The sequence below is a fragment of the Squalius cephalus genome (assembly GCF_949319135.1).
Source record: "Squalius cephalus genome assembly, chromosome: 7".
Lineage (NCBI taxonomy): Eukaryota > Metazoa > Chordata > Actinopteri > Cypriniformes > Leuciscidae > Squalius > Squalius cephalus.
The window spans coordinates 36,117,389-36,144,225 of NC_137128.1; the positions used below are offsets into that span (position 1 = coordinate 36,117,389).

Genomic DNA, 26,837 nt, shown 5'->3' on the forward strand with positions numbered 1-26,837 from the left:
TGTGTGTGTGTGTGTGTGTGTGTGTGTGTGTGTGTGTGTGTGGCACCTAGTATACCTGACATAAGGGGGACAAAATCCGAAATCCTTGTGGGGACTTTTTTTTTTTAGTGCCCATGAGGAAAACGGCTTATAAATCATAGTAAGTGATGTTTATTGAAAATGTAAAAATGCTGAAGTTGTATGTGATGGGAAGGTTAAGTGGATAGAATATACAGTATAAAAATACAGTTTTTATAGTATAAAAATCATTTTCTATACTAAAATGTCTCCATAAAACATGAAAACCGAACGTGTGTGTTCACATACACAGACACAGCCACACAGACACATTTTACCAATAAGGCTGAATCTTTGACAAAAAAACAAAAAACTGATGTATTACAAATCGTACCTGGGGGCATATTATTATTATTATTTTTAATTATGTATTAAATATTAGTTAAATATGTATTATTTATTAATTTACATAATGCCATGTAAAACAACTTGTTGTTTTACAACATAATCAATGTAATTATCTCATACATATTTATAAGGTGTTATATGAAGTTTTTTTTAAAAGTCATTATGAATATTTATTTATGTATTTAATACATTTATAATCTTTTATATTATAAACTATATATTCATATTTATTTTTAAATTAGTGACTGATAAAATTAGTAGTAGTAGTAGTAGTAGTAGTAGTAATAATAGTATGTTTTTTATTTATAATTGTAGCAATTTAATTTTATATACAGTACAGGCCAAAAGTTTGGACACATTACTATTTTTAATGTTTTTGAAAGAAGTTTCTTCTGCTCATCAAGCCTGCATTTATTTGATCAAAAATACAGAAAAAAAATGTAATATTGTGATATATTATTACAATTTAAAATAATTGGTTTTCAATTTATTATACTTTAAATTATCATTTATTTCGGTGATGCAAAGCTGAATTTTCAGGATCATTACTCCAGTCTATCAAATGATCCTTTAGAAATCATTCTAATATGATGATTCATTATCAAAGTTGGAAACAGTTCTGCTGCTTAATATCTTTTCATAACCTGTGATACTTTTTTAGGATACTTTGATGAATAAAAAAAAGAAAAAGAAAAAAGAAAAGAAAAAAAAAGAAGCAAATGTTTTCAAGATAGAAATCTTTTATAACAACAATATACACTACTGGTCAGTAATTTGGGGTCAGTAATTTTTTTCTTTATTTTTTTTAAAATAAATCAATAATTTTATTCAGCAAGGATGTGTTAAATTGATAAAAAGTGATAATAAAGAAGATTTATATTAGAATTTTTTTTTTTTTTTTTTTTGAATAAATGCAGTTCTTTTTAACCTTTTATTCATCAAATATATTAGGCAGCAGAACTGTTTCCAACACTCATAATAAATCAGAACATTAGAATGATTTCTAAAGGATCATGTGATTGACTGGATGTCACATGTGACACTGAAGACTGGAGTAATGATCCTGAAAATTCAGCTTTGCATCACCGAAATAAATGATAATTTAAAGTATAATAAATTGAAAACCAATTATTTTAAATTGTAATAATATATCACAATATTACATTTTTTTCTGTATTTTTGATCAAATAAATGCAGGCTTGATGAGCAGAAGAAACTTCTTTCAAAAACATTAAAAATAGTAATGTGTCCAAACTTTTGGCCTGTACTGTATATATATATATATATATATATATATATATATATATATATATATATATATATATATATATATATATATATATATATATAATATTAATATAAATTATAATACATTTATTAAATGTAGTATATATATTTTATATATTTATATAAAGAGCACTTGAATATGTCTGTGTGTGGCCCCCTCATCTGAGGTTAGATGAGTCATGTTGTCAGAGCTGTCCTCTTCTCAGCTGATTGGCAGACTCCCTCCGAGAGAAGCTGAAGGAGAGAAATATGGAGAGGGAATGAGGAGAGCGAGAGGAGGAGCGGTGTGGGGATTTGGTTTGCTTCAGTGCTTATTAGGATTTAGCCCTGATTTGGGCTCTTATGAAGGCACTCAGGTTGCATTTAGCCAAGCTGTGAATGTCTCAATTTGGCCTCCAGAGCTTTAGCTCAGTGCTTGCTAACCGGGCAAAACATTTCAGGTCACAGTTGTCTTTTATGTAACCCTTGAGGAGAGCTTATAAGTCTGGTGAGGTATGACAGCTGTAGACAATATTCAGCTCAGAAGTTTCCAGAAGGCACAATAAGAGCTGATAAGAGCCTGAATGATTTTAGAAATTAATTGAGAGTGTGACTAGGCATACTAGTTAATTGGAGGAAGATTGAAGCCTTAAAACATCCAATCAGAATTCAGTGACATTACTAGCTGTTATTTTATAGTTAAAACAATTCTGTCATAATTTACTCACCATCATGTTGTGCCAAACCTGTATGACTTTCTTTATTCTTCTACAAAATTTTCCTTTTTGCTTGAACTATCACGTTCGTAAGTATTTATAAAACGGATAGTTATGTTTCTAAATTCTGATTGGATGACCTGTGTTTGAAGGCTGTAAAATCCAAGCACACATTTGCTGAATTTTGATTGAACCAACTGTCCCTTTGGCACTTGCAGTCTTTCATGGCGCAAAAGCAGCACGCTAATCGTCAAGGTGTGTGAACTGCTAATTGTGTTTGTTCTAGGTTGTTAGGTTCTATGTTCCTGCACAGGAAGTGCAGCTAGTTATGTTGTCGCTACAGCAGTCCACCACATGCACGGTATTGTTCCGAAACGTTAACGCCACATCTGTCACAGGCATCAAAACCAGAGAGGTAAACAAAGAGATTTGGTTTTACATCTCACTCCCCTACGCCACCCTCATTCCTGCAGAGATATCCGTCTGCTCCTTTGTCTGCCAGATACACTCTACTCTCTCATGACAAATGAGGCCTGTCATTGTTTAGAGCCCTTCAGGAACAGCTCCTTATGTCAATGTCCAACTCTAATACGTTCAGGGAATGGTTTTATGAAATCATAAACAGTAAATGGAGATGCAGGTATAGAGGCCCGGCAGTGCCAGCGAATGACAAAAAGAGTTCCTGGAAATCTAACACTAGCCGGCATTGAAATTGAATCCCTTTATCTCTCCGACGTTTATTAGAGGCAGGAACAATTGTCTGCCATGTTTTTCATATCCTGAGATTTGAATGTGATTTGCGCCGAGCCTGGCTGATACAGTCCAGTTGTTTCTTCTTAAATAACATTAGCACCTGTGTTGCATTGCCTTTTCAAAGATATCAGTGAATGAGCCGTCTTTTCATTAGAGTTTAGAGGTTGTGCGCTGAAGTGCATTTTGCGGCAGGATCAGATACTTGTAATGGCCTGACCCATGTTTCCTCTGCATACGATATGGTAAAATGTGGAGGAAGTTATGAGGAAGTGGTTGTGTTTATGTGCTGGATGTCCTCGACCCCTACAGCGGCCCCTCAGGCTTTAAGACAAGTCAAATCCTATTATCTTCCACCCTGTGTCTATTGAATCTTTCCGTATTGAAATTCAATAGAGAGGCCTTGCGTAATCCCATAGAAACATTCTGCTTAAGGGAGGGGATTATTAAATGAGAGAGTTATCTTAAAATGACATTGCCCTGACGGCCACAGAGGCCAGTCACGTGTCTCTCTTTCCAGGCTATGAGGAGATATTCAAAGTGGCATGCAACCCCGATTTATATGAATTAGTATGCAGTGTGTATGATATGCAGTATGCACAATATAAAAATGCAATTGATGGGTGGTTTACTTATTACGTGCCAGATTGTGTAGTGTACAATAGAGTTTTTTTTTCTATTTAGTTCTAATTTATTTTTTTATTCAGTTATTAGTAATTTGTACTTCAGTTTATACTAATTTAATTTAATTTAGTTGCCAGGGTAACATTTCTAATGTTCATTAAATATATATATTATTATATATTATTAGATTATTTCAACTTTACATTAACTAAAACTACTGTATTAAACATAATATTTGTTAACCCCCCTGTGGGGAAAATCAAGCTTTTAATGTTGTTTATATGTCTATGAGGTGTTTTTAATATGCTTTAAGATAAACCATGTGCAAATTCATAAATCAACACCATTGCTGAGTATTTTCTCCTTAAAACTGCAGTGAACCAAAGACAGTCTCAAAAACTCGTTTTGAACTCGCTGGTGTTTCTGACGTCACAAACTACCTTGTAACAAATCACATCAACGTGTGATTGTCAACGAGTGGATCTCTGAGCTGGAGTGAGTGAGTGGAGGCGGGGATAATTTGATATCCATAGGGCCGCGTATACTAAATGAAGCAAGGGTGTAGAGTTACATTCAATTACATACATAGGTGAGTTTTAAGGGATAAAATGATTGACTACAGGGGGACTTTAACAATAACAATGCTAAAACAAATGTCTGTTATTATACAGACAAGTAAATAGAGGCAAAATAGTGTCAAATGTTTCACTATTATAGCAGATTTCAGATGTGACGATTCGGTTACATTGAATTTGTCATTTCCAGTGCGGGTGTGTTTAGAGAAAGGCTTATCTTAAGCCCTGGATAGAGTGTCTTCTTCCATTTTCTTTCCCCGTGTGTTTGTGGGCAATCAGATGGACCCTCACCCTCCACCATGAGTGTGATGTGCACGTCCTGATATCATATGATGCAGTAACACCAGCTCTTAGAGTCTCCACACAGCCTTATCACACACAGACCAGGAAGCAACTCACTGTGCTGGTGATTACCTACCTTGTGTGTGTGTGTGTGTGTGTGTGTGTGTGTGTGTGTGTGTGCTCCAGTAATGATGTCATCTTCCAGGATGTAATTCACAGTTATCTAGGAGTGTGTGATTTCTATTTCTCTGCCTGAGGTAGCGAGAGACACCGAGACACCTCTGCTGGTATATTCTCTCTCTCACACACACACTTGTTTAGCCCGGGGACCAGGTATTGCTCTCTCAGGATGTGATTGTATTTCATATGAATTTCACACTTGTTGGGGAAAAAACCCTAGCATATCCTAGACTGTTGTGGAAACACATCCATATTCTACAGAGGTTTTAGACCCATTTGCTCAACTAGCCGTTAGATTGCTGCTGCTTTTTTTCCACGTTTACCTTTCAGCAGCAATGCACTTGTTATAAAAAGCAGTAAATTAGCAGCTACATCCAATCATACATCATTTGATACTTGTCATACATTGTTAATCTCAGGTAAACTCATGAGCGATTAGTTTAGCGGGAAAAATTGTGGAAAGCAGAGGCCAAAAAAATTTGCTGAGATGTGTGTGCGCTTGTCTTCACCATGCAAATAACATTGTCTTTATTAATGCTGATGCGAGGTAGCTTTTGCGAACACCCTTATTTAGGAGGCGTGGGTCGTGCTCGGCACCAGAGCACTGTTTACTTACTGTCATTCCTTTAAAAAGACAAACGCAGACTGATGCATTATGTATGAGCACGGCGAAGGCTGTGGGGTTTGTCATTTTCTGTCTTGCAAATTTGTTCTCTACCCGAACAAAGGGCAGTAATTGAAAAACGCACACCTCTGCTTTGACGTCTGATTGGATAAAGAGGGATGTTGTTGAAATCTGTTCTGCCTGTTTACTGCTGTGATAGCCAATTAGCACAGGGAAAATATGTTTAGATTATAATCAGTGATACATCGATGCGATGTGACAGCGTTGCAGTCGGGTTACTCAAACGGGTCATACTTCATCAGGGGCGTACGTTGGGCTGTCGGGTCCAGTTGGACTTCTGTGCAAGAGATGGAGGAAGTGAATCAGGATATGTAGATGAAAGGTGAACTCATGAACTCATTTTGTAATTGATTACTCACTTGATTGTTCACTATGATACCAGTACTGCTGAGATCAGACATTTCATGTTCATTAAATGGATGCATACTTAACATAAATCCAGTTTTATTTCTTTTTTCATCTCTCGTATTTTCTCTCTTTTTCATAAAGCCCCCCGCCCCAGCATTATTATAACACAACACACAATTATCGAACATCATAAAATGCTCTCGCCATAAAATATTTGAGCAATGCCGTAATCAAATTCCACGGATGACCGCTGCTCGGTAAATTAAAATGACGATTAAGTTCGTCTCATAAACAATGTTGTCTCGCGAGTGGATCGTTTTCATCAGTTCTCACCTCCCCATCGCATTTTCTCTTCTCTTACATTCAGGAATCATATCTAAAAGCTATTGATTGCCATAAACAAAGAGCGGGAGTCAGATGGGTATGAATTTTTAATGGGGCAAACCTCCTGGAGATATCCGAGATGTAGATTTCTGTAGCGTTCGCTTCCCCTTGTCTTTTGATTTACTGTACGTGTTAGAGCGCATGCTGTGGGAAGATACCGCTGCAGTCAGAATCCTAAATAGTGAAAAATCTCGGTTGCGAATTGCGATGCATGACGACTGGGCTGCCTTATACAAGAAGCATAGACGTAGATTTGGCGGTCCCAAGTGTACCACCTCCATTCCTCAAAAGTTTGTAAGGTAGTGACTTGTCAATAAAAGTAAAATCAAGTATGTCTAAATTCTAACTTATTCCACTGAGAAGAAGAGTGCGAGAAACATTCATTTATGCCTCATCATTAGTGATGTAGTGTTGACTACAGTAGATTCAGGCAGTGGTTCTGGTTTCTTTCTGGTATCACAATGTGGCTATTTGGGTCTTTCTTCATGCAGGAATGAACATGTGAGATGTTCAGCCTCTCACAGGATCTTCTCTCAACCTCTGGCCCACTAGATATGGACACACACAAGGGCTGGGTGATATGGCCAAACAAATCATATCTCTGTATTTTTTGGTTAAATGGCAATACAAGATATATATCTCAGCACTTTCTCTGTTTTTTTATTTGGATAAAAATGTTATTTCACATCCTGCCCAATGATATCCTACAAACAATGCTGATATTGAAGGATATGGAAACAAATACAGTGAATGTAATGTAGGCTATGCAATATATTATGTGCAAAAAGGTGGTTAAAATCACATTACATTCTAACATTGTAACATTACAATCTAAAAACAAAAATAATGCTTTTGTTTTTAAATTGACTAAAGGCTAAACTAAAAATGAAAATAAAAACAAAAGCACAAACTAATTATATTACCCAGCATTTGATTACGCCATTATAATGGTCACTTTCATAAAAATATACTTGCTTGTAGGTTTAAAATTCAACATATGGGACATTTATTGTCTCCAACAATATGTATATTTTAGTCAGAATTATTGCGCTATTATTCTATTGTGCTCTGTCTGTTTGGCGTGCTCATTCACGGAAGCTTGAATTTTAGCGGATATTCACTTGCAGAAGGCTCGTCCTCTCCTGACAGTGAAATGGACATATTTGTTTGATTTTCTAACATTTACAGATGGAGAATGTACCTGTGAAATGTAAGTTAAGCACGGAGGAAAGCACCTCATCTCAAACTTATTAAACAGTGCAAGTAGCCTATTTATCTGTCAGTCAGCAACAGTATCTGACAGGGCAAGCTGCTTTAAACTTGTTAACTAAATCTTACCAGTTATTTTGAAGCCCTTAATATAAGCTTGTGTCATGTTGTACACAAATTGTACTATGTACTTTCACTGCAGCAGCTCACACTGCGTCCTCCGCTATTTTTCAGATGTGCTCATATCAAGCTATTCTTTACAGTTTAGAGTTACAGGGACAGTGCACATTAATAAACTTTTATGTCAATGTGCCAGTTTAGCCAACTTGGCTAATTTTCAACTGCAGTCCCTGGGCAGGTGTAATTACCCCATTTGATTACTACTGTATCGATATAAACGGTATTGCCTCATTCCATATCGTTTCTAAAAAATATATTGATATATCGTACAAACTCGATATACCGCCCAGCCCTAGCAATATTTCCTCAGCTGAACAATTTGTGTTGTTAAACAACAGTACAATCCTTCTGTATACCTCACTGTATCCCTTACACTCTCGTTTTTATTCAAAATTTTTTTTTTAAATATGGCGCTATACCCTAAGTAGTATGTTTGTAGGATTCATTTTAAGCAACATGCTAAAACCCTCAATGACCAGTTACATATCTCTATGTATCCTCTATGTATTATTATAATTTTTTTAATTTGTATTATTATTTTTAAAATATTTATTATATTGACATATTTGTTGTTGTTGTTTTTTAATAAATGTTAAATGTATTTATTTATAAATCATAGCACGTAAAAACCTTAAAGCTAAAAATAAGTTTATCCCCCGTGCTTGCTTGCTTGTTTTATTTATTTTAATATTATAAATGTATTATTAATGAATTACTTTTAAAGCACTGCTGGAAAAATAACTATTTAAAAACTCACTAGTAGACTATTTTACTAAGTATACTAAGTATTGGATAACCATTCCTTCATTTTCCCTGACATGGAAATTATGCTGTTGGGAGGAATCTTACTCAAATAGTACTTATGTCTTTAATTCTGTCAAACATTGCTATTCAAATAAACATCAGGTTTCCCTGAGCCTCGTCACTCCAATATGAGCAATTTCTAGTGTTTCACTCTTTGCTTGAATTTATTTGTGTTGAATATAATTTGGGTTTGGCTGAATGAACAAATTATGACTATTCAATCTTTGCCATAGTCATATTATTTTCCCTGAGTTCAGCACGGACGACTGAAATGGTTGTGGTAAAGCTGAGTCTTTGAAAGTCATCTAAACAGATGCTGGAGGCTATAGACTTCTTCTCTCAGAAACACTTTGTAAACTTTCAAAGATTGTTACTCGGAAGGGAATTTCCTGTGGTCGTAAGGGCCTATGTGTGTTTGGTCAGGCTGCCTGGGAGTTCTGATATGACGCTATGGACCAGTGCCAGGAAGGAACAGCCAGCACCCCTCATCAGCAGGCCAAAACTCTCCAGTACAGCGGCACGGTGCCCAGCCTTCACCCCAGACGCTCCGCTTCTGATTAGGCTTTCTAAGAGCAGAGCCCTACTTATCTCTGTTTCTCTCTCTCTCCTTCTCTTTCCAGCCACTACAACCCAACAAAAGGCCCACCACACTCAATACTAACACACTCTTGAACCTAATTTGAATCTATTTGTTTGGACTATTTAGGAGACCATGGAATGTCCCTTTTGGCTGACTTTTTATTTGAATAAGAAAACTGAAATGGGATGTAGTGGTGTAGTGTAGTGGTTAAGACACAAGGGGTGGTATTTGGAAGGTTGCTGATTCGATTCCTTCATTCTCTGACTATTTATTTCTAGTCTAATAAAATGAATATGTTTTTCTAGCTCATCAGGTAAAGCATTGTGCTATCAATGCTATGGTTTAGGCCTAGTTGTTCTTTGCGAACAGGTGAGGTTTAGCCACCAGCGCATCATCTCAATGAACATGTTCAGTGACAAATATTGATTTTAGTTACTGAGATCAGAGTTCTAGTTGGTGTTCATATTGGGAGAGTGTTTGAGCAATAGCCTAGCGGTTAGCACCAGTGTCACCATTTTAATTAAACTTTTTAATTAAAATGTCATAACTCAATCGTCCGGTGACATTATACAGTAGACTTCTCTGAAAATATATTTTTGTAATACATGCGTATTACATGTTCAGTAGTTTTTCTTTACAAAGTGACCTCACCAACTACTGGCCTAGCATGCATAATATAGCGTTTTTAATTGTTTTCGCTGATCCATGTGAACAGGGATCATTTTGACAACGTTGTCGCCTGTATGCGAAAAGCACAAAGGAAAAACGTTTCCATTTTTAGTACATCGTTGTCGTGTAAACGTACTCTGAAAATAGAGATAACAGACCAGCAACCTGTTACTCGCATGACATTGTAGCAATTAACAAACAATAATGATTCAACAGTCCAATCAATTGTCGATAGACAAAATCCTACCCTACATTTTTAATATATGTCATAAATAGAGAAGAAAAGCTGATCACAGTTTTCATTCCATGTTGACTTTAAGTCATTTTGCTTCTCAAGTAAATGCATCTACATTAAAGTTTGGATATTAGAAAAACAAACCTACAGAGTAAGAAAATATTTTGTTGCAGTGTAGTTACTCTCCAAAACTATAGAACAAATGCTTTGATATGTTGAGATGTGGTGTTCATGCATGGGGTGTACGTGTCTTGCCCCTTCAAAAAACAACAGCAACAAAAAGTTAACCTGATGACTCCCGTGATAAATCAAAGAAACAGTGGAAAGTTGTGAAAGTGACACTTTGTATTTCTATTCATGTTTTCAGAGGAAAAGCAAGACAGCAGCGAATGATGTGAGAATGTATAGGAAGGTGGAGGTGGAGATTGGATCATGGCGGTGCAGGGTTAGCCTGCCGCTCTTTGCTGGGTGTGGATTTATGGGCGAGCAGGGGAGCTGCAAGCCTTGATTAAATCTGTGACCTTCACCACTCACACAGGCAATCAAGGCGAGGATAAATTCATCATTGCATTGATCCATCAATTGAATTGCGTTTCCGACACTAGCGATGGCTTGACCTCGGCGGCCGGCAGGATTGTCTAATTTGCTCGCGGTGCAGATTGCTAACGCTCTCGCCTTAACTGCACCATGAATTTACGTCTCTACCCCTGAGACGCACCATCACGAACCACCTCCCTCCCACCAACATCCCCTCGACGATTTGTATGCAGCAAAGCAATCAAATAAATATGCCCTTTCCAATTCATTAGCATTCACACGGGCCTCTAAATTTACATATATTAGAATATGCAGAAGCCCTTTGTGGTGTTTTTATTGGCGCCTTAAGCTGGAGTGAGGCTAACACTATGCTAAAGGCCTACTCGCCACCTTCTTCTACTCCTCTACTCGCACCATCTTTCAACCCTGTGTTTGTGTGAACACTTTGCATTCGTAATTGGGTAAAAGGCTAAATTCCTCCTCACATATTTCAGAAATTGGGTCATCCATTGGGGCTCTGAGGCAAACAAATGAATGTGAGATGCAGATGTGAAAAAGATGGAAAAGAGACAGAGAGATAAATAGAAAAGAGCAAGCTAACTGTTTTCCCTTCACAGAAAAGGAGAGTCAGGTTATCCGGTTTGTAAACATAATCATGGTGTACTCTGAGGCAGGGAGATGTTGGAATTTGAATCCAGGTTTCAAGGATGTGTTTTGGTTTTGTGAAGTCCTTTAGGGACACTCTGCTACAAGAAACTATTTGTAATTCTTGCACTCGGGCTCGTTTTTCTGCAATGGTTATTTAAGTCCGTGTTGACTGACCCATTTTACACAACACAGGATGTTATAACAACTCTGAAAAAGAAGAAAGAAATGTCTATTTACAGCTGAAGTGTGTACTTTTTGTGCCACCAGCATACAGAATTACAAAAACAATAACTGTTTTTAATCACGGTTTATCAAAGGTTGTCTGCCACTGGTAAGACAATCAATTAGTTGCACTCCAAACTCATCCTATTAGCTTCTGATGACTGTTGGTTTTACATGGTTTTTCTGCTGGCTAAAGCTGGTCATTTGTGGACATTAGAGGTGAATCTGGAAGACCACCTTAGTCAATCTGGTTGATCATCTTTTTAAAAAACGAATCTAGCGTAAAAGCTGATATGACTTTTTTGTTTAGATTTTTTTGTTTCCTAGGAGTGCTCTGTAAAGCTGTAGCCCATGTCTAACCTTTCAGTCTTCTTGTTTCTGTTTTGCAGCCTGCAGGTCAGGCACCTACAAGGCCTCTTCCATGGATGCCTACTGCACCAAGTGTCCTCCGCACAGTTTCTCCCATCAGGAGGAAGCCTCAGAGTGTTCCTGCGAGAAGGGATTTTACAGAGCTGACATGGACCCGAGGTCAATGGCCTGCACCCGTGAGTGATCCAGTACTACAACCATAAATCTTTTTTAGGTAGATCATGCATGAATGTTGATAGGCAGAGAAATCCATGGATGGATGAACTGATGGAAAGAGGGATGAATGAATGGGGGGAGGTAATTATGAATGCATGAATGTATAATATAAGTGTATGGATAAATAGACTGATGTGTGGATGGATGCATAGATGGATGGATGAACTGATGGAAAAAGGGGTAAATGCATGGATGGATAAAATGATGGAAAGTTGGTTGAATGGATAGTTCTAATTACACATGCATGGATGGATGGACAGATGGGAGGATGGATGGATGGAGGGCTGGAGGCTGTTTTTCTTATTTATTCTTATAGACTGGGCTCAGTACATTTTCACCTTCATCACTGTCTCATCATCATAAATCACGTCAGATTGAACGTTCAGCTCTGCGTTTACAAGACTGGTGAGGTCACCTTATATAGACCAAGAGAGTGAGTCATTACCTATATATATCTGTGTGTGTGCTTGGGGTTGAAGCGTGGAAGAAAGAAAGAGAGAAATGAAAAAGAAAGAAAGGAAAGAGAAAGAACGAACCCCATACGACAGATCCTAATTAAAGGACTCATTCATCTGATAAGGCAAATCATGCATGCAGCTAAACATATGGATCTACTTAATGACCTTCAGTTGTAGTACATCACACACACACTTACACACAAACTCACCCCCCACACATACACACTGCTTACTTAATGTAATGATAAAATAAATTAGGGCAACAGCAGTGAAATGAGACTGTTTGTACTGTATATGAAAAGCATGTGCCAGGAAATAAAAATGATGTGCTAATGTGATTACTGAGAAACCAGCTGTAAATCACACACTTGCATGTGAACAACATCTCATTCACATCCTAGTTTATCCGCATGTCAATTTTGTTTCTACCTCAAATTAGAATTTGTGTGCTAATTTTTAAGATTTAATTAACATCATAGTGTTTCAATCCAGAATTTTTATGCTTTATCCTAAAATATTTGGGGAAAAAAACACTGAAATATTATTACAATTTAAGATAACTTTTGATTTTTAGCAGCCATTACTCTAGTTTTCAGTGTCACATGATCCTTCAGAAATCATTAATTTGGTGTTCAAGATACATTTCTTATTATCAATGTTGAAAACAGTTGCTGCTTAATATGTTTGTGGATACTGGTCTACATTGTTTTAGGGTTCTTCAAAAGAACAGCATGCATTTGAAACAGAAATCATTTAATCTTTTAATTATCTTTTTTGTTTTTTCACACAAAGTTGAACTGAACTGAACTTAAACTTTTTTTAACCCTTAAAAAACACACTCTCTTTCATCTCAGTGACTGGGCTGAACTTTAGGTTGTGCACCATAGACTTCATCCACAGGTGACCGCAAACACACACACTGATCTGTGTCCCAGAGGAACCCTCCCTTTCCACCAGCTAGTAGATCTGGTGAAATGTCACCACCACAGACATTTTAACTCCTCCACCCTGATCCCTCGTTTCCTCTGCTTCATTTACTCTCTCTATCTGGAAACTCTCTTACAGACTCTTCAAACCCTTTGAGCAGTGAAAGCAACCTTCACTGTCTAGGAATAGAGTTGAGCGGGTTTGATTACTGAGGCTTTGCAAAAACAATTTGTGTCCTTGTGGAATATGTGCATTTGCGGATCTTCCCATCTTATTCTCTTTTCTTTTCATCTCGCACACTCATATGAGAACCTATTTCAAGCAGACACCCTGCTGAACGCAGTAGTGTTAAAAAACCTTTAGCTGTGCATAGCTGCAGGTTTAGCAGACTGTTAAAGAAAATAGAAATACCCCATGGCAGCACTATCCAGCCCCCTACAACCTGCTCAGACCCTCCTCTCAATATCATGCCCTCCTCCAATGGCCTTGGATGAATGCTATCCCCTAATGCACTGCAGCAAGGCAATATGGGAAGCATTCAGCGTAAAAGCTCCAGCAAAACACAACAACAGGTTTTTCGTAATATTTTTTGCTCCTTGTCGTCTCAGTTGGTGTGCTTGCTTTAGCGAGAGTGCTGCACAGTATGGGTTTTCCTATTTTCTTGTTGGCAAAAATGTAAAGAAAAGTTTTATGTTTTATGAGAATTGCTTGCCAGATTTGGTATTGACAAAATCATTATTTTTATATTTTTAATTGTAAATAGAATAAAAATAATATTTAAATATATGTATGCACAAATTAAATGTTTATGATAATAGGGATTTATCTCTCTATGGAGTAATAAATACATTTAATGATGTAATGTTGATAAATTATATTTTATATTTGGATTTTTAATAAATGTAATAATATTTAAATAAAATACATGCACAAATGGAATGTTTAAGATTATTGGGATGTATGTTAGTTTCTATGGAGAAATTGAATGATATTGATATTAACAATAGTAACTAATTTATGTTTAGATTTTATTTTTCATTTTTTATGTATTATAATAGATAGATAGATAGATAGATAGATAGATAGATAGATAGATAGATAGATAGATAGATAGGTTTCTGACACATTTCTGTAGAGAAATTCAATGATATTCATATTAATTGAATGATATTGATTGATTTATGTTTTAGAGTTTTAGTTTTTTGCTTATTATAACATATTAATATTTAAATATAAAAATATAAATGCACAAATAAAATGTTTCAACTGCTCAATAGGAAAGATGACTGTTTTGTAAATGGGTAAATGTGATTTACATAAGACTTGTGATCTGCCGTGGAACAAACACTGGGCCAAATATTGTGTTAGTATTAGCTACATTCCCAAGTGACAATTGAATCTGAGCCAAAATACCCTTTGATCATAAAGACTTTGACATCAACACCAGAACACCATAAGGTATTGGAAGTGGTATATCCTCATTTATTTTGCCTTTTGAGAACATTTTTAGTGAGAAACACTGGTGTAGATTCATTCAAACACAAACTGAATTCACGGTTTGCCAACTTAAAAGCCAACTCTTTATTTCTGTATTTTTTCTCCCAGGGCCTCCATCTGCACCCGAGAACCCCATCTCCACCCTAAACGACACCTCTGTGACACTAGAGTGGAGTCCCCCGAGAGACAGCGGTGGGCGAGGAGACGTCACATACAGCGTCCACTGCAGGAAGTGTGCCGGCGACGGAAAGACATGCAGCCCCTGCAGCAACAACGTACATTTCATACCTAGACAGTTTGGTCTCTCGATCCCTAAAGTGTTGATCACAGATCTACTGTCCAACACCAACTACACCTTCAGCATAGAGGCGGTGAACGGGGTGTCCGATCTGAGCCCGACCCCTAAACAACAAGTCACTGTCAACATCACCACCGGTCAGACAGGTAGATTGCGTCTCTGTTCCATGGTCATTTTTAAATGTTGCTTGGTATATATTTTTGTTGCGTTGTGCTTGGTAGCCCCACCCACAGCGAAATCTGATTGGTTCAAAATCTAGCATCACATATGTTCTGATTGGCTGAAATTGTCACTTTGTGCAGCATTTTGCTTCCAATGAGGACTGATAAATTATTCAACGCTCAAACGTTGCGTTGTGTCGGACCTGGTTTGGATGCAATATCACACTTTGAATGTCAAACGCTCATTAGATTTCCGTAAACAAAACCCACTCCAAAATATGATTTGAAGGAATTTTTGTAGTCACCGTGTGTGAGTATTCAAGAGAGGTAGACAAGGTCTCTTTTTTCTGTTTTTCCCTCTTTCTTAGCAAAATGTTATGCATCCCAAACCTTTATGCTGACAGTGAAGGTTATCTTTTTTTATTCAATGAGATGTCTCAAAACTCTCCAGTGTTTGACAGCCGAGCTGGTCTTTGTGATGCATCATATTGTTCCGTATTTTCCCTGCTCTGCTCAAAGTTCCAGAATTGAATTACAGCCAAAGTAACGGTTCAGTACAGCCAGAGGGTTGTTGTTCGACCAGATTCCCATCTCTTTCACACACACAACCTTTGTGGAAGTTCATAAGTTCATAGGATTCTAAATGCTCTAAATAATGCATGTCATCGAATATGTTATCTGCAGTCAGGACTAAAATGCTAAAATGTGGTAAAGACACAACTACTCTCAAAAACTCACACCCCTGACGGGCCGACAAGGGTCATCAGGACAGGCGTGTTCTCATTAAATGTGTGTTTGTGAATGTGTATATGGTGGCATTGGGCTTGTGTAAGGCTCGGCTGAGGTATTAAATATGTATGAAGCTGGTCGGGCTGTAGAGGGAGGCTCTTGAGCAGAACAGGCACATGCTGAGAGAGAAGTGCTTAGTGTCAGAACAGGGTCAAAGATCCAAATGATTTATACATTCAGCCACGTCAAACCATGAACCAACCCTAATCTGAATATTGTATAGTTTAGAGCAATTTAGGAATGAATTTTGCTCATAAAAATTCACATTTAATGACACCCTCTTATGAATAAAAAGTCTACAAAAAGGATTTTCTTGCATTCGCCTAATGTAATGGAAGAAACTTTTTTAAATAACACAAGTTTTTATTTATTTATTTGTATTTCATTTAGTTTTATAATTTGCTACTTTCTAGTTCTTTAGAAAACTAAGTAGTTTCTATGTACTAGTGTTTAAAATAAATAAACTACAAAGAACCTCAAGCAAGTCAAGAATCCTATATAAAGAAGCAGAAATATCTGAAATAAATGATCATAAAAATGCAAATTTTACTTATAATGTGTAGCTGTAAAATACAGTATATGTATTTATTTATGTATGTATGTATATATATATATATATATATATATATATATATATATATATATATATATATATATATATATATATATATATATATATATATTTTAGGGCTGTCAAACGATTAATCGCGATTAATCGCATCCAAAATAAAAGTTTGTTTTTTTACATAATATATGTGTGTGTTCGGTGTATAATTATTTTCTATATATAAATACACACACATGCATATATATTTAAGAAAAATGTGTTATTTATATATAAAATATTTATATATAATATAAATTATATAAATATAATTTAAATATTTATACACAGTATATACATGCAAATATTTCTTAAATACATACATGCATGTGTGTGTATTTATATATAGAAAATAATTATACACTGTACACACACATATATTATGTAAAAACAAACTTTTATTTTGGATGCGATTAATCGTTTGACAGCCCTAATATATATATATATATACAGTATATACTGTAAATCATTACGATTACGTCCATGGAAGGTCCATGGAAGGTCCATCTCATCTCATTAAAACACTGAAACCAGTGTGTGTGTGTGGTGCATGTGTGCGTGCGCGTGTGTTTTGTATGTCTGGTGTAATTTTGAAGACTGTTCACAGATCTCAGAGCACAGAGGAGGTGAAGGACACCAGGAGAATTTACCTCCAACCATCTGACCAAATATCAGACCTGCTGTCTCTGTCACCCCTTCTCATTCCCTTCCTCTGTCCGTCCTGCTGTAGTGAGATGAAGGGACAGGCGAGAGAGACAGAGAAGGTGTTAGACTGTGTTTCAGGAGTGTAATTACCTGCTGTCGTGTGGCTCCCCTTTGTCTCTCTTTAAACAAAGGTTTCACAGCACTTGTGTGTATGTGTGTAAAGCAATCTCGAGTGTGTAAGGGGATCGTGAGCTCTCAGTGGTTTGGTTTTGTAGCAGTAGAAGTGTGACTGGAATAAAACCGTGCGGGTCAGAAACCTGCGACTGAACTGAGGTGGTCTTGAGTACTTGATGACAGACCATTTTACCATTTTTGTAAGCACATCATCTCATTATAGCTCTTCTCTCTGTCTCACTCTGTTTGCAGTGAATGTGATCCTGAAAGAGAGAAAGAGTAAAGACAGTATCACACTGGCCTGGCAAGGACCCGACAGACCAAACGGAGTCATAGTGGAATATGAAGTCATCTATTATGAGAAGGTACATTTCATCTCCTCTTCCTCTTCTTCTTTTCTCCTCTTATATTTCCATCAGCTCTACTCTAACAAGCGGACTTCTCATCCTCATACACAGATTACAAACATGCTTCTTTGACCTCCATTAAAAGCTGCAACGATTGCAGTTGTCCAGGCAGCTCTGGCATGTGTAATTGAGGGCTGAAGCATCATCGTGCCTTTGGGAATGAAAGCAATCAGTAGACCCTGTACGCCACAGCTGACTGCTCACACATACGCATAGCTCTTTAATTATAACGGGAGAATGAAACCAGGGCTGATGTCACCGATCAGAGAGAATAGCTTCACAGAAACACACCTGTATATTCACCCCCGGTTTCACAGACAAGGATTAAGCCTAGTCCCAGACTAAAATGCAACTGAAAGCAACTTGCACTGGCATATCTTAACATATTTATTTATTTATTTTATAATACATTATATTTCTCCAGTCTGAGATAATATCTTTACTGTAACACACCTGCATACACAGATACACACACATCCAGACTAAAGGAGAACATGCATGTTGTTAATAAGTAATGAAATCAAGGCTTTGAGGGATAGTGCATCCAATAATCAATTCCCTTTTTTTTTATGCAAATGTATGTAAATATTTTATGTAATACATTAAAGAAAATATGACATAAAATTAAATGTTTTTTACACAAGTTAAATATATCATCTCTTCTAACCATTCAAAGCGTACTGTCTGTTGACGGTTGAAGGTTTTTTACATCAAACCTGCACAGATGCTATCGTTTGACCCAGTCTAGTCTGGCACACATGCTGGTTGCTGTATGATTATGGGATGTCAGCTCAGACTGAATGCCAGGATGGGTGTCTGGCATTGGAGATCGTGTGGTTCATGCTGTGTTTGTTGGAACTGGAATGGTCCCACGCTCTCACACACAAACCTGCTCTGCCCATGTTCATTCTGGGCGTGGTGGACAGGGACCAAGTCTTTCCCAGAACCCATTTGGTTACGGGATGCTCTTTAATATTTGGAAAAGATTTATTTGTTTTGAAAGGGTGTTTTGGCTGAAACGCTGATCTGATTTAGTAACTGGTAGCTGATTTCTTTGAGGAATATCATTGGCCTTTTGATCATTCTATGTTTAGATTATCAATTTATAAGATCATATTGCAAGATATTTTTAGATTCACATAGCGCTTCTTTAGACTTGAATAGCTTGAATGCAAGTATCTTAAGATAAAAGTGTCAGACAAATGCATAGAGTAAATGTAAATGAAATGACTATCCAGACTGCTGACTGTAAGACAGAGTCAGCCAACTATAGCCATTTTTGTGTGCAATATACAGAATAAAATAAGTGAATCTGCCATGTAAAATGTTAGCTGGCAGGTAATTACTATAAAATGAATCAACACACTGTTTTCATAGACTCACATTCACACACCACTGCAGATGTCTGACTCAACTATAATCACACCAATAATCATGTCAAACAGGGTAAATGAAAGCCCTGGCCTTGACAGTTAGCACCCCAGCATCTGCCTCCCTAAAATGACTCAAAATATGACGCCTGCTGGCTACAGTGTTAACATGCTGATGAAATAATATCCTTCATTAATCCTCTTATGCACTTTTCTACTGCACAGACTCGAAATTAAACACTGTCACCCTGCCGTTTACTTTAAAAAGCTTTAACAAGTATATTTCAGATTGAATTGTTAACATTGTTAGCGTAGCATCCCAGTAATATTCAACAGAAGGCTTGTTGAAACTTTTAAAATTTCATCTTGATAATTAGATGTCTGCTGAAAGAAATTGCTGATAAAGTGTGATGTTAGTCAAGATTAAACTAGTTAAAAATTTGGGGTCAGTAAGATTTCATTAATGCAAGGATGCATTAAATTTACATTGTTACAAAAAATGTATTTCAACAAAATAATAATTAGCTGTTTTCAACATTGATAATAATACCAAATCAGCATTTTAGAATGATTTCTGAAGGATCATGTGACTAGAAGACTAGAGTAATGATGCTGAAAATTCAGCTTTGCAATCACCGGAATAAATTAATTTTTAAAATATTAAAATAGAAAACCGTTATTTTAAATTGTAATTATATTTCACAACTTCACTGTTTTTACTGTATTTTTGGTCATATAAATGAAGCCTTGGTGAGCATAATAACATTTTGTTTCAAAAGCATTTATACTGCCCCCAAACTTTTGAACGCTATAGTTTTAGTAACATTTTACAAAATTACCATTAAATTCCGACAGGAACAGTATGCGAGTCTAAATGTACCATAGATTTCTGTTCTCTATCTATAAATCCAACCAAAACAATTTTACTGTGAGTGAATTGTTTGAACATTGTTGTTGTTTTCTGTTCCAGAACCAAAGAGACCAGAACTACACGGTTCTGAAAACCAAAGCCCACATGATGACAGTGGAGGGCCTGAAGCCCGGCACCACCTATGTGTTCAGAGTGAGGGCGCGCACTGACGGAGGCTACGGCAGCTACGGTGGAGAGATAGAGCTGGAGACCAGTCATGAGGGTGATGCTTTTATCCTTCTCTTAACAGTTTCCTTTTTTCCCTTTCTTTGATCCACTCTATTGATGGCTCATAAGTGGCATACCGCAAATATTTGGGGAGCCCACCGCAAACCAGCACTAATAGCATAATAGTGATGTTATGCTGGGTAATTCTACCTCTTTTTATAATTGTATCTTGATTATGCCTTTTCTTTGTGTCTATGCAATAGTTTTTGTTATTTTTATTGACATTGACAGCATTAAAAAGTTTGTGTACACATACCATTTATACAGTATGTGCTGCTTCTAAAGTTCTATTCAAAAATTTGGGATCGGTATGATTTTATAAAAAAAATATTACATTTATTTGATGTAAAATAGAGAAAAATACCGAAATATTGTAAAAGATGAAAATGTAAAATAACTGATTTTTAATTTCAATATATTTGTGTAAAATCTTTTTTTTTTTTTTTTCTGTGTTGAACAAATCTGAAATTTCAACAGCCATTATTCCAGTTTTTCAGTGTCACATGATCCTTCAGAAATTATTCTAATATGCTGATTTGGTGCTCAAAAAGTCAAGTCAAGTCACCTTTATTTATATTGTGCTTTATACAATACAGATTGTTTCAAAGCAGCTTTACAGTGATAACAGGAAAGTGACTAACTGCTACTTGGGCGGAGTGATTTGCTCGCAGCGCCTGAGAAGCCCCGTGGTGAGGAGCAGAGAGTTCGCTCAGAGTTGGAGTAAATCACTCCGCAGAAGTAGCAGTGCTTCGCCTTCTGAGAATATAGTTCCCAGTATGTATACGGTTAGAAGATGGCTGTGTCTCATGTGACCTTGTTATTTGTACACGCTGTGACTATACAAATCAGAACATGTAAATAGGAAAATGTTGGCGTTATTTTGTCACTTATTGGTAGCAGTATGCTAGCTGGAGCCGTTTACCTCCAGTCTTTGTGCTAAGCTAGGCTAGCGGTGGGTGCGTCAGACAGAGTTACGGCATGCACAAAGATGAAAAGGGTATGTATGGACTTATCTAACTCTGGGGGATACGGTGAATAAGCTACAGTCCCAAAAAGTCGGCGTGATCCGTTAAGTATTAAATGAATTAATTTAATCTATAACTAAAAAAACTAAAATAAATGATGTCATTGTCCAGCTCAGTTCAGTTCTCATACAACAGCGTTAGTACAGTCAGATCAATAATATTGTTAAATATTAAGTGTCCCCAACTAAGAAAGTCAGAGGCGACAACCCCGCACCACTCATAGCGGCATCCCGCACCCATACGCCAGTGTCTTTCTATATACTTTCCATTGTTGAGCAGATGCTGGGGTTTCAGGACACTGCTCTGGATTTAATATGGTGAACTGTGTGACTTATTTACCAAACCGACTGCTTATGCTCCTTGGGAGGTGAGCATGTGTGTGTCGCCATGTCTTATGAGGACAAACAAAGCTGTGTTCAGCTGACCTGTGTTCCTTTGATGGAGATCAAAGAATGGTGGCACATTTTAAAAGGCTCTGGGGCATACGGTAAACACAGAGACTTTGTGGTATATGCGCCTAATTTAAAGCATGTTACGGCCCAGCGAGCGTCTCTGGAAGCATATCACAGAGCTCAGCAGACCTGATCTGCCAAGCTGAAAGTTAACCGAGTCCAGTGTAGTAATTGCTCTTTTAATTATATAAGAAATGCTTAAGCCTTTGGCTCACACTGACATTCATAAACCGCTTACACCATGTGCATTAGTTCATACGATAGAGCAGAACATACATTACTGTAAACAGCATATGCATTTTGTCTGATAATGTAGAAAAATATTCCCCTAAAACCCCTTTATGGAACCCATAGTTTTACATTTTTAATTAAATTTGTATGTCTTTTATTTTAAGCGTATCTTTTTAATTCATTTTTAATTTATTTATTGATTTTAAATTAAATCAGTTTAATTTATTGATTTATTGATTTTTAATTTAGGACTGCTGAATTTAAAAATGCTAAATTAATCTGGATTTTACTGCGTTATTGATATCTGGTCGCATTTTCATGTTTAATGCAGTCTGGTTGTAAAGGTTTACAGTTTTTCCAGGTTCAGCCTGGAGTTTTGTTTTGTGACCTTTTTTAAAAAAAAATTTTTTTTATTTTATTTCAGTCAACAGAATTATTTTCATTTACTTTCATTTTTTTTTTTGTTATTATATTTATTGTTTAGTTATTATTTATTTATTTATTTTTATTTCAGTTAACAGAATTATTTTCATTTACTTTCATTTTTTTGTTATTATATTTATTGTTTAGTTATTATTTATTTATTTATTTATTTTTATTTCAGTCAACAGAATTATTTTCATTTTACTTTCATTTTTTTAGTTATTATATTTATTGTTTAGTTATTATTTATTTATTTATTTTTATTTCAGTCAACAGAATTATTTTCATTTACTTTCTTTTTTTTAGTTATTATATTTATTGTTTAGTTATTATATATTTATTTATTTATTTTTATTTCAGTCAACAGAATTATTTTCATTTACTTTCATTTTTTTTAGTTATTATATTTATTGTTTAGTTATTTATTTATTTATTTATTTATTTATTTTTATTTCAGTTAACAGAATTGTTTCCATATACTTTTTTATTTATTTATTTATTGCTAACTATAAAATCACTGCAATTTAGCGCACCTGCTGTGACATACTTGAGCTTGAATCTTGCTTTCCTATTTTCCTAATCCTGTTCCTTCTGTTCTCCGCGTCCTTTCCTTTCAGTTCTCCATGTCCTTTCCTGTCATGTCTCTCACTGTCCCTGTCAAAAAAAAAACAAAAAAAAACTTGGTACAATCATATAGCTGTGAGAAATTCATATTTAGCATATTGCTTAGCTGATCGGTGCATCTGTTCTTGTCTCAGTGAGTTGTGATCTCTTTCTGTACGTGGTGCATAACTGAGATTGTTGAATGAAGTTGAGTGGAATTCTAAATCAATTCCTGTTGCTGGAGATATTCATTTTCCTGAAAGAGGCGGTTACTCATGCATTGCCGGGCTTGATAAATGATGTATTTGTTTTGAGTAATGAGTCGATTGCAGCAGCATAAAATCTATATGCTCGCCGTGAAACTTTCAAACCGAGCCTGTTATTCCCTCTGTTAACATAGCTATTTGGATGGCATGCGTAAATTAGAAAATTGACTCCTGTCTTTGCCCACATATTTAGTGGCCAGATGCAGCTGGGGTGTTTTTTTTGTTGTTGTTTTTTTTGAGGGAACAAAAGCAACGTTTGACATTGAAGCTAAATATTTAACCTTCTTTGGGGTCTAAGACAGCACATACTTGATGATGATATGTTCAAAGGTTGAAATTTGTTACATTACTTGTTTGTTATAAAATATGAATAAACGCAATGATGTATTTATTTATTTTTTACAACCAATGTCACTATATTGCAAAAAATCAACTTTTTGAAATAAACAAGCCCAGTTAAAACAGAAATATACAAACCTGTGGTATAAACAGCAGGTTAAAATTACAGTATTGTATTTTTACTATTATTATTATTATTGTTGTATTTTTTTGTCCTTTCCTTATCACATGTCTGAATATCTTTCTTGTGGGTTTTGATTAGGTCAGAGGAACTCATTGAGCTTTCTGAGGCCAAACTCAGCAGAGCATGAGGTTTAACATTGACACAAATATGTCTCTTCTTCTCTTTCTCCCTCTTCAGATATGCTGGCCATTGGGGACCCTAACCAGTCCACAATCCTTGCGGTGTCCATAGCTGGTGGCATTGTGCTCCTTATCTTCCTGGTGGCGTGTTTTGTAGTGAGCGGACGGTAAGAAAGAACTTCTTTTTAACGTCATCTGACCTTTGCTTCAGTCATTCTGTCCTTCTGAACCGCCTTGGAAGAAGTAGTGCCGGTCCCGAGGGCTGATATTACTGAGCAAAATAAAATGCTTCTGTTCGTTAGATCTGAGAGCTGCTGTCAAATGGCGATTTTACAAGAAATTGAACCTTGAATTAGAAAATGAAGTGTGGATTCTTCCATGGCAAAGCTTTTAAAAGAGCTTGAACAGCCCATACAGGCACTCAGTGAGGTGTGTCTTATAGGCTCCTAAAAACCAAGCAAAAAGCGTTTGAAATTGAAGTCTGAGGAGACATTTTGCACAGCATCTCTGGTATTCAAACAATAGCTGAAGCAGAAAAGACAGTGCAGTCAGTTGGATTAGACGTACTGAGCCTATAAATTAAAGCTGATAATAAATATACTCTGACTGAATTAAATAGCGGTTTCTTTCTCGAACAAAGCTCGCCCGAAGTCTCTAAAAACATTAGTATTGATCTGAGGTGATTGCCTATCACGCTGAGTGCCCTATTCAGTATTGACTAGAAAAGACCCATGTTTGCCTGCTGAGAGCATGTAGAAATGCACATAATAGATTTATGCGCAACAAATAATTAATCTCAAACCACTCAACTATAAACCAAAACAATAAATATGTAAGACTGGAATATGCGAGTCCTTATCGTAGGGCAGAGGAAGAGGAGCGGTTCTCGCCAGGTTTTACCCACAGGCCAGTGCAGCTTCATGCATCATGCATTAGAGCTCTCTCATGCCTCTGTTCTGAGTGAAAGCTGGAAAAACAGAACGTGTTGAAGGTGTCGTTTGGTGCTCCTCAGATAAAGAAACAGCAAGTTAAGTGTTTAAGATTGTTAAGTCCAAAAAAACACATGAAAGACAGTGTAGACCAAGGTGGTGGTGGACAGAAAAGGAGAAGGATGGTCAATTAGTGAAGACGACTATAGTCTCATGTTTTCAGCTCTAATATTTTTAAACTTGTTGCCTTAAGTGTGCTGTTGGACTCTTTCAGACACGTTGTGTCTCTAAATTCCTCTCCTTTGAAGCACTGTACAATACATTTCAGGACAATTACTGTCAGATTTTAAATTGTCTGCTTTGAGCAATGTTCCTGTCAATGCTTATCCGTAGGCCTTGATAGTTTTGTTCAATGTGTCAATCCTAATTTGTCAAGGTAAAAATAGCTCAACTTGAGTGGTAGACATGACCACAAGCCAGCCTAACTAAACTGAGCTTACGTAATACAAATTAGTGAACGAGTCATTTAAACATACTGTAGTAATATGTTAAAAAGCTAGACACTCTACTGTAGCATATTCCCACAACTTTGTGGCCCCCCAATTTTTTTTCTTTCTTTCTTATTTCACTGTGCAGGTTTGCCAGGAGATTATTCCTTGACACCAGGCCTCAGGCGTAAGTCTCCACTCTATCACAACTGTCTGACATACTATAGAAAGATTATGCAAACGGTACTGTTCTTTAGAGAGAAGTCTGAGAGGTCTCAGTAACCCCTGCCGGCCAGCTATATGTCATTGAGGAGAACCATTGGCTTACTCTCAAATGCTGAGAATAGTTTAATTTCATGCAGCTCAGGATTTCAAGACGAGATTTCGAACAGCATAATCACCTTTCCACACCTCATTTAGTCTATGCAAATCCCACTTGACCTATTGAGACCATTTTGTTTCCTCTTACCATTTGGTCTTTAGCTGCCAAGTACATCCATCTTTTTTGTAACAATCACATTGCAAAGAAAGAAAGAACGAGCAAACGAGTGATGGAACGAACGCATGAACGAGCAAACAAGTGAACAAAAGGAATGAGCAAACTAATGAACAAACATTAACGAATGAACAAACAAACAAACAAACGAGAGAACAAACAGTAGCAGAGTGGTTGATTAGACCTTCAGTTTTCAGCTGTACTTTGTTTTCTATCTCTAGTCCCCAATTCTCTCCCTTCCTCTTTCTCCTTTTCGGTCAGTAAAAACATGAGCAGTATTTCCTTAGGCTACCGTGCCGTTTGCACATTTTTGTGCTGTTGATGATTTCACCTGGCTCACAGAGATAATGCATAATTTAGAGATTTTAACATCAGCATTGCTTGCTCTACCGCTATAATTCTTGCACATTAGTTGCAGCCTTCCACAAAGACTGAGGCTGGGATTTATGCTTTATTATAATCGTTTGAAATACAGCTAATTAGCATCATTCGCCACCTTGAATGAAAACAGGCAAGCTTGATTAGCATACCATAAAAATGCATGTTTCTAATCGGCCATACAGCCAAATTCTCAATATAAAATCAGTGCGCTAGTTAATAGAAATAAAGTTTTAGTTGGAGCTATTAGCACACAAAATATTATCTCTGTTCTCTCGATTCTCTTTACTTTTAACGTGATGAAAATAGCCACTGACATCAAAATAAGCAAATAAATAAATAATGCTATTTTAATTTGCTTGTTCAGTGCACCAGGGACTTACATTGGCCGAAAGAATACAGAATATTTGTGGTCTTATATATGGACAAAAGGAAAAACTGGCATGTGCTACAGCAGGCAGATGGTGTTCAGTCATCAAATTCGTACAATTTGCTTTGTTTTTTTAAACTCTGTTTCCCTAAAAAGCAATTAAAACACAGCAGGTGGGTGCT

The 26,837-nt window shown here is 36.4% G+C and overlaps 1 protein-coding gene across 3 annotated transcripts in view; it reads left to right on the forward strand.

The window, feature by feature from the left end:
- The window catches only part of epha4b (eph receptor A4b), a 147,213-nt gene that overhangs the window by 74,014 nt on the left and 46,362 nt on the right, over window positions 1-26,837 (forward strand). For 2 of the 3 annotated variants that reach the window (XM_079877071.1, XM_079877070.1), the window contains exons 4-8: window positions 11,689-11,844; window positions 14,875-15,210; window positions 17,690-17,802; window positions 20,185-20,347; window positions 24,053-24,161. In XM_079877071.1, coding sequence (XP_079733197.1) covers window positions 11,689-11,844; window positions 14,875-15,210; window positions 17,690-17,802; window positions 20,185-20,347; window positions 24,053-24,161 — 877 coding nt within the window. Of the gene's footprint in view, window positions 1-11,688; window positions 11,845-14,874; window positions 15,211-17,689; window positions 17,803-20,184; window positions 20,348-24,052; window positions 24,162-25,559; window positions 25,599-26,837 lie in introns of all 3 variants that reach the window. The other variant, XM_079877069.1, reaches the window with a different exon arrangement.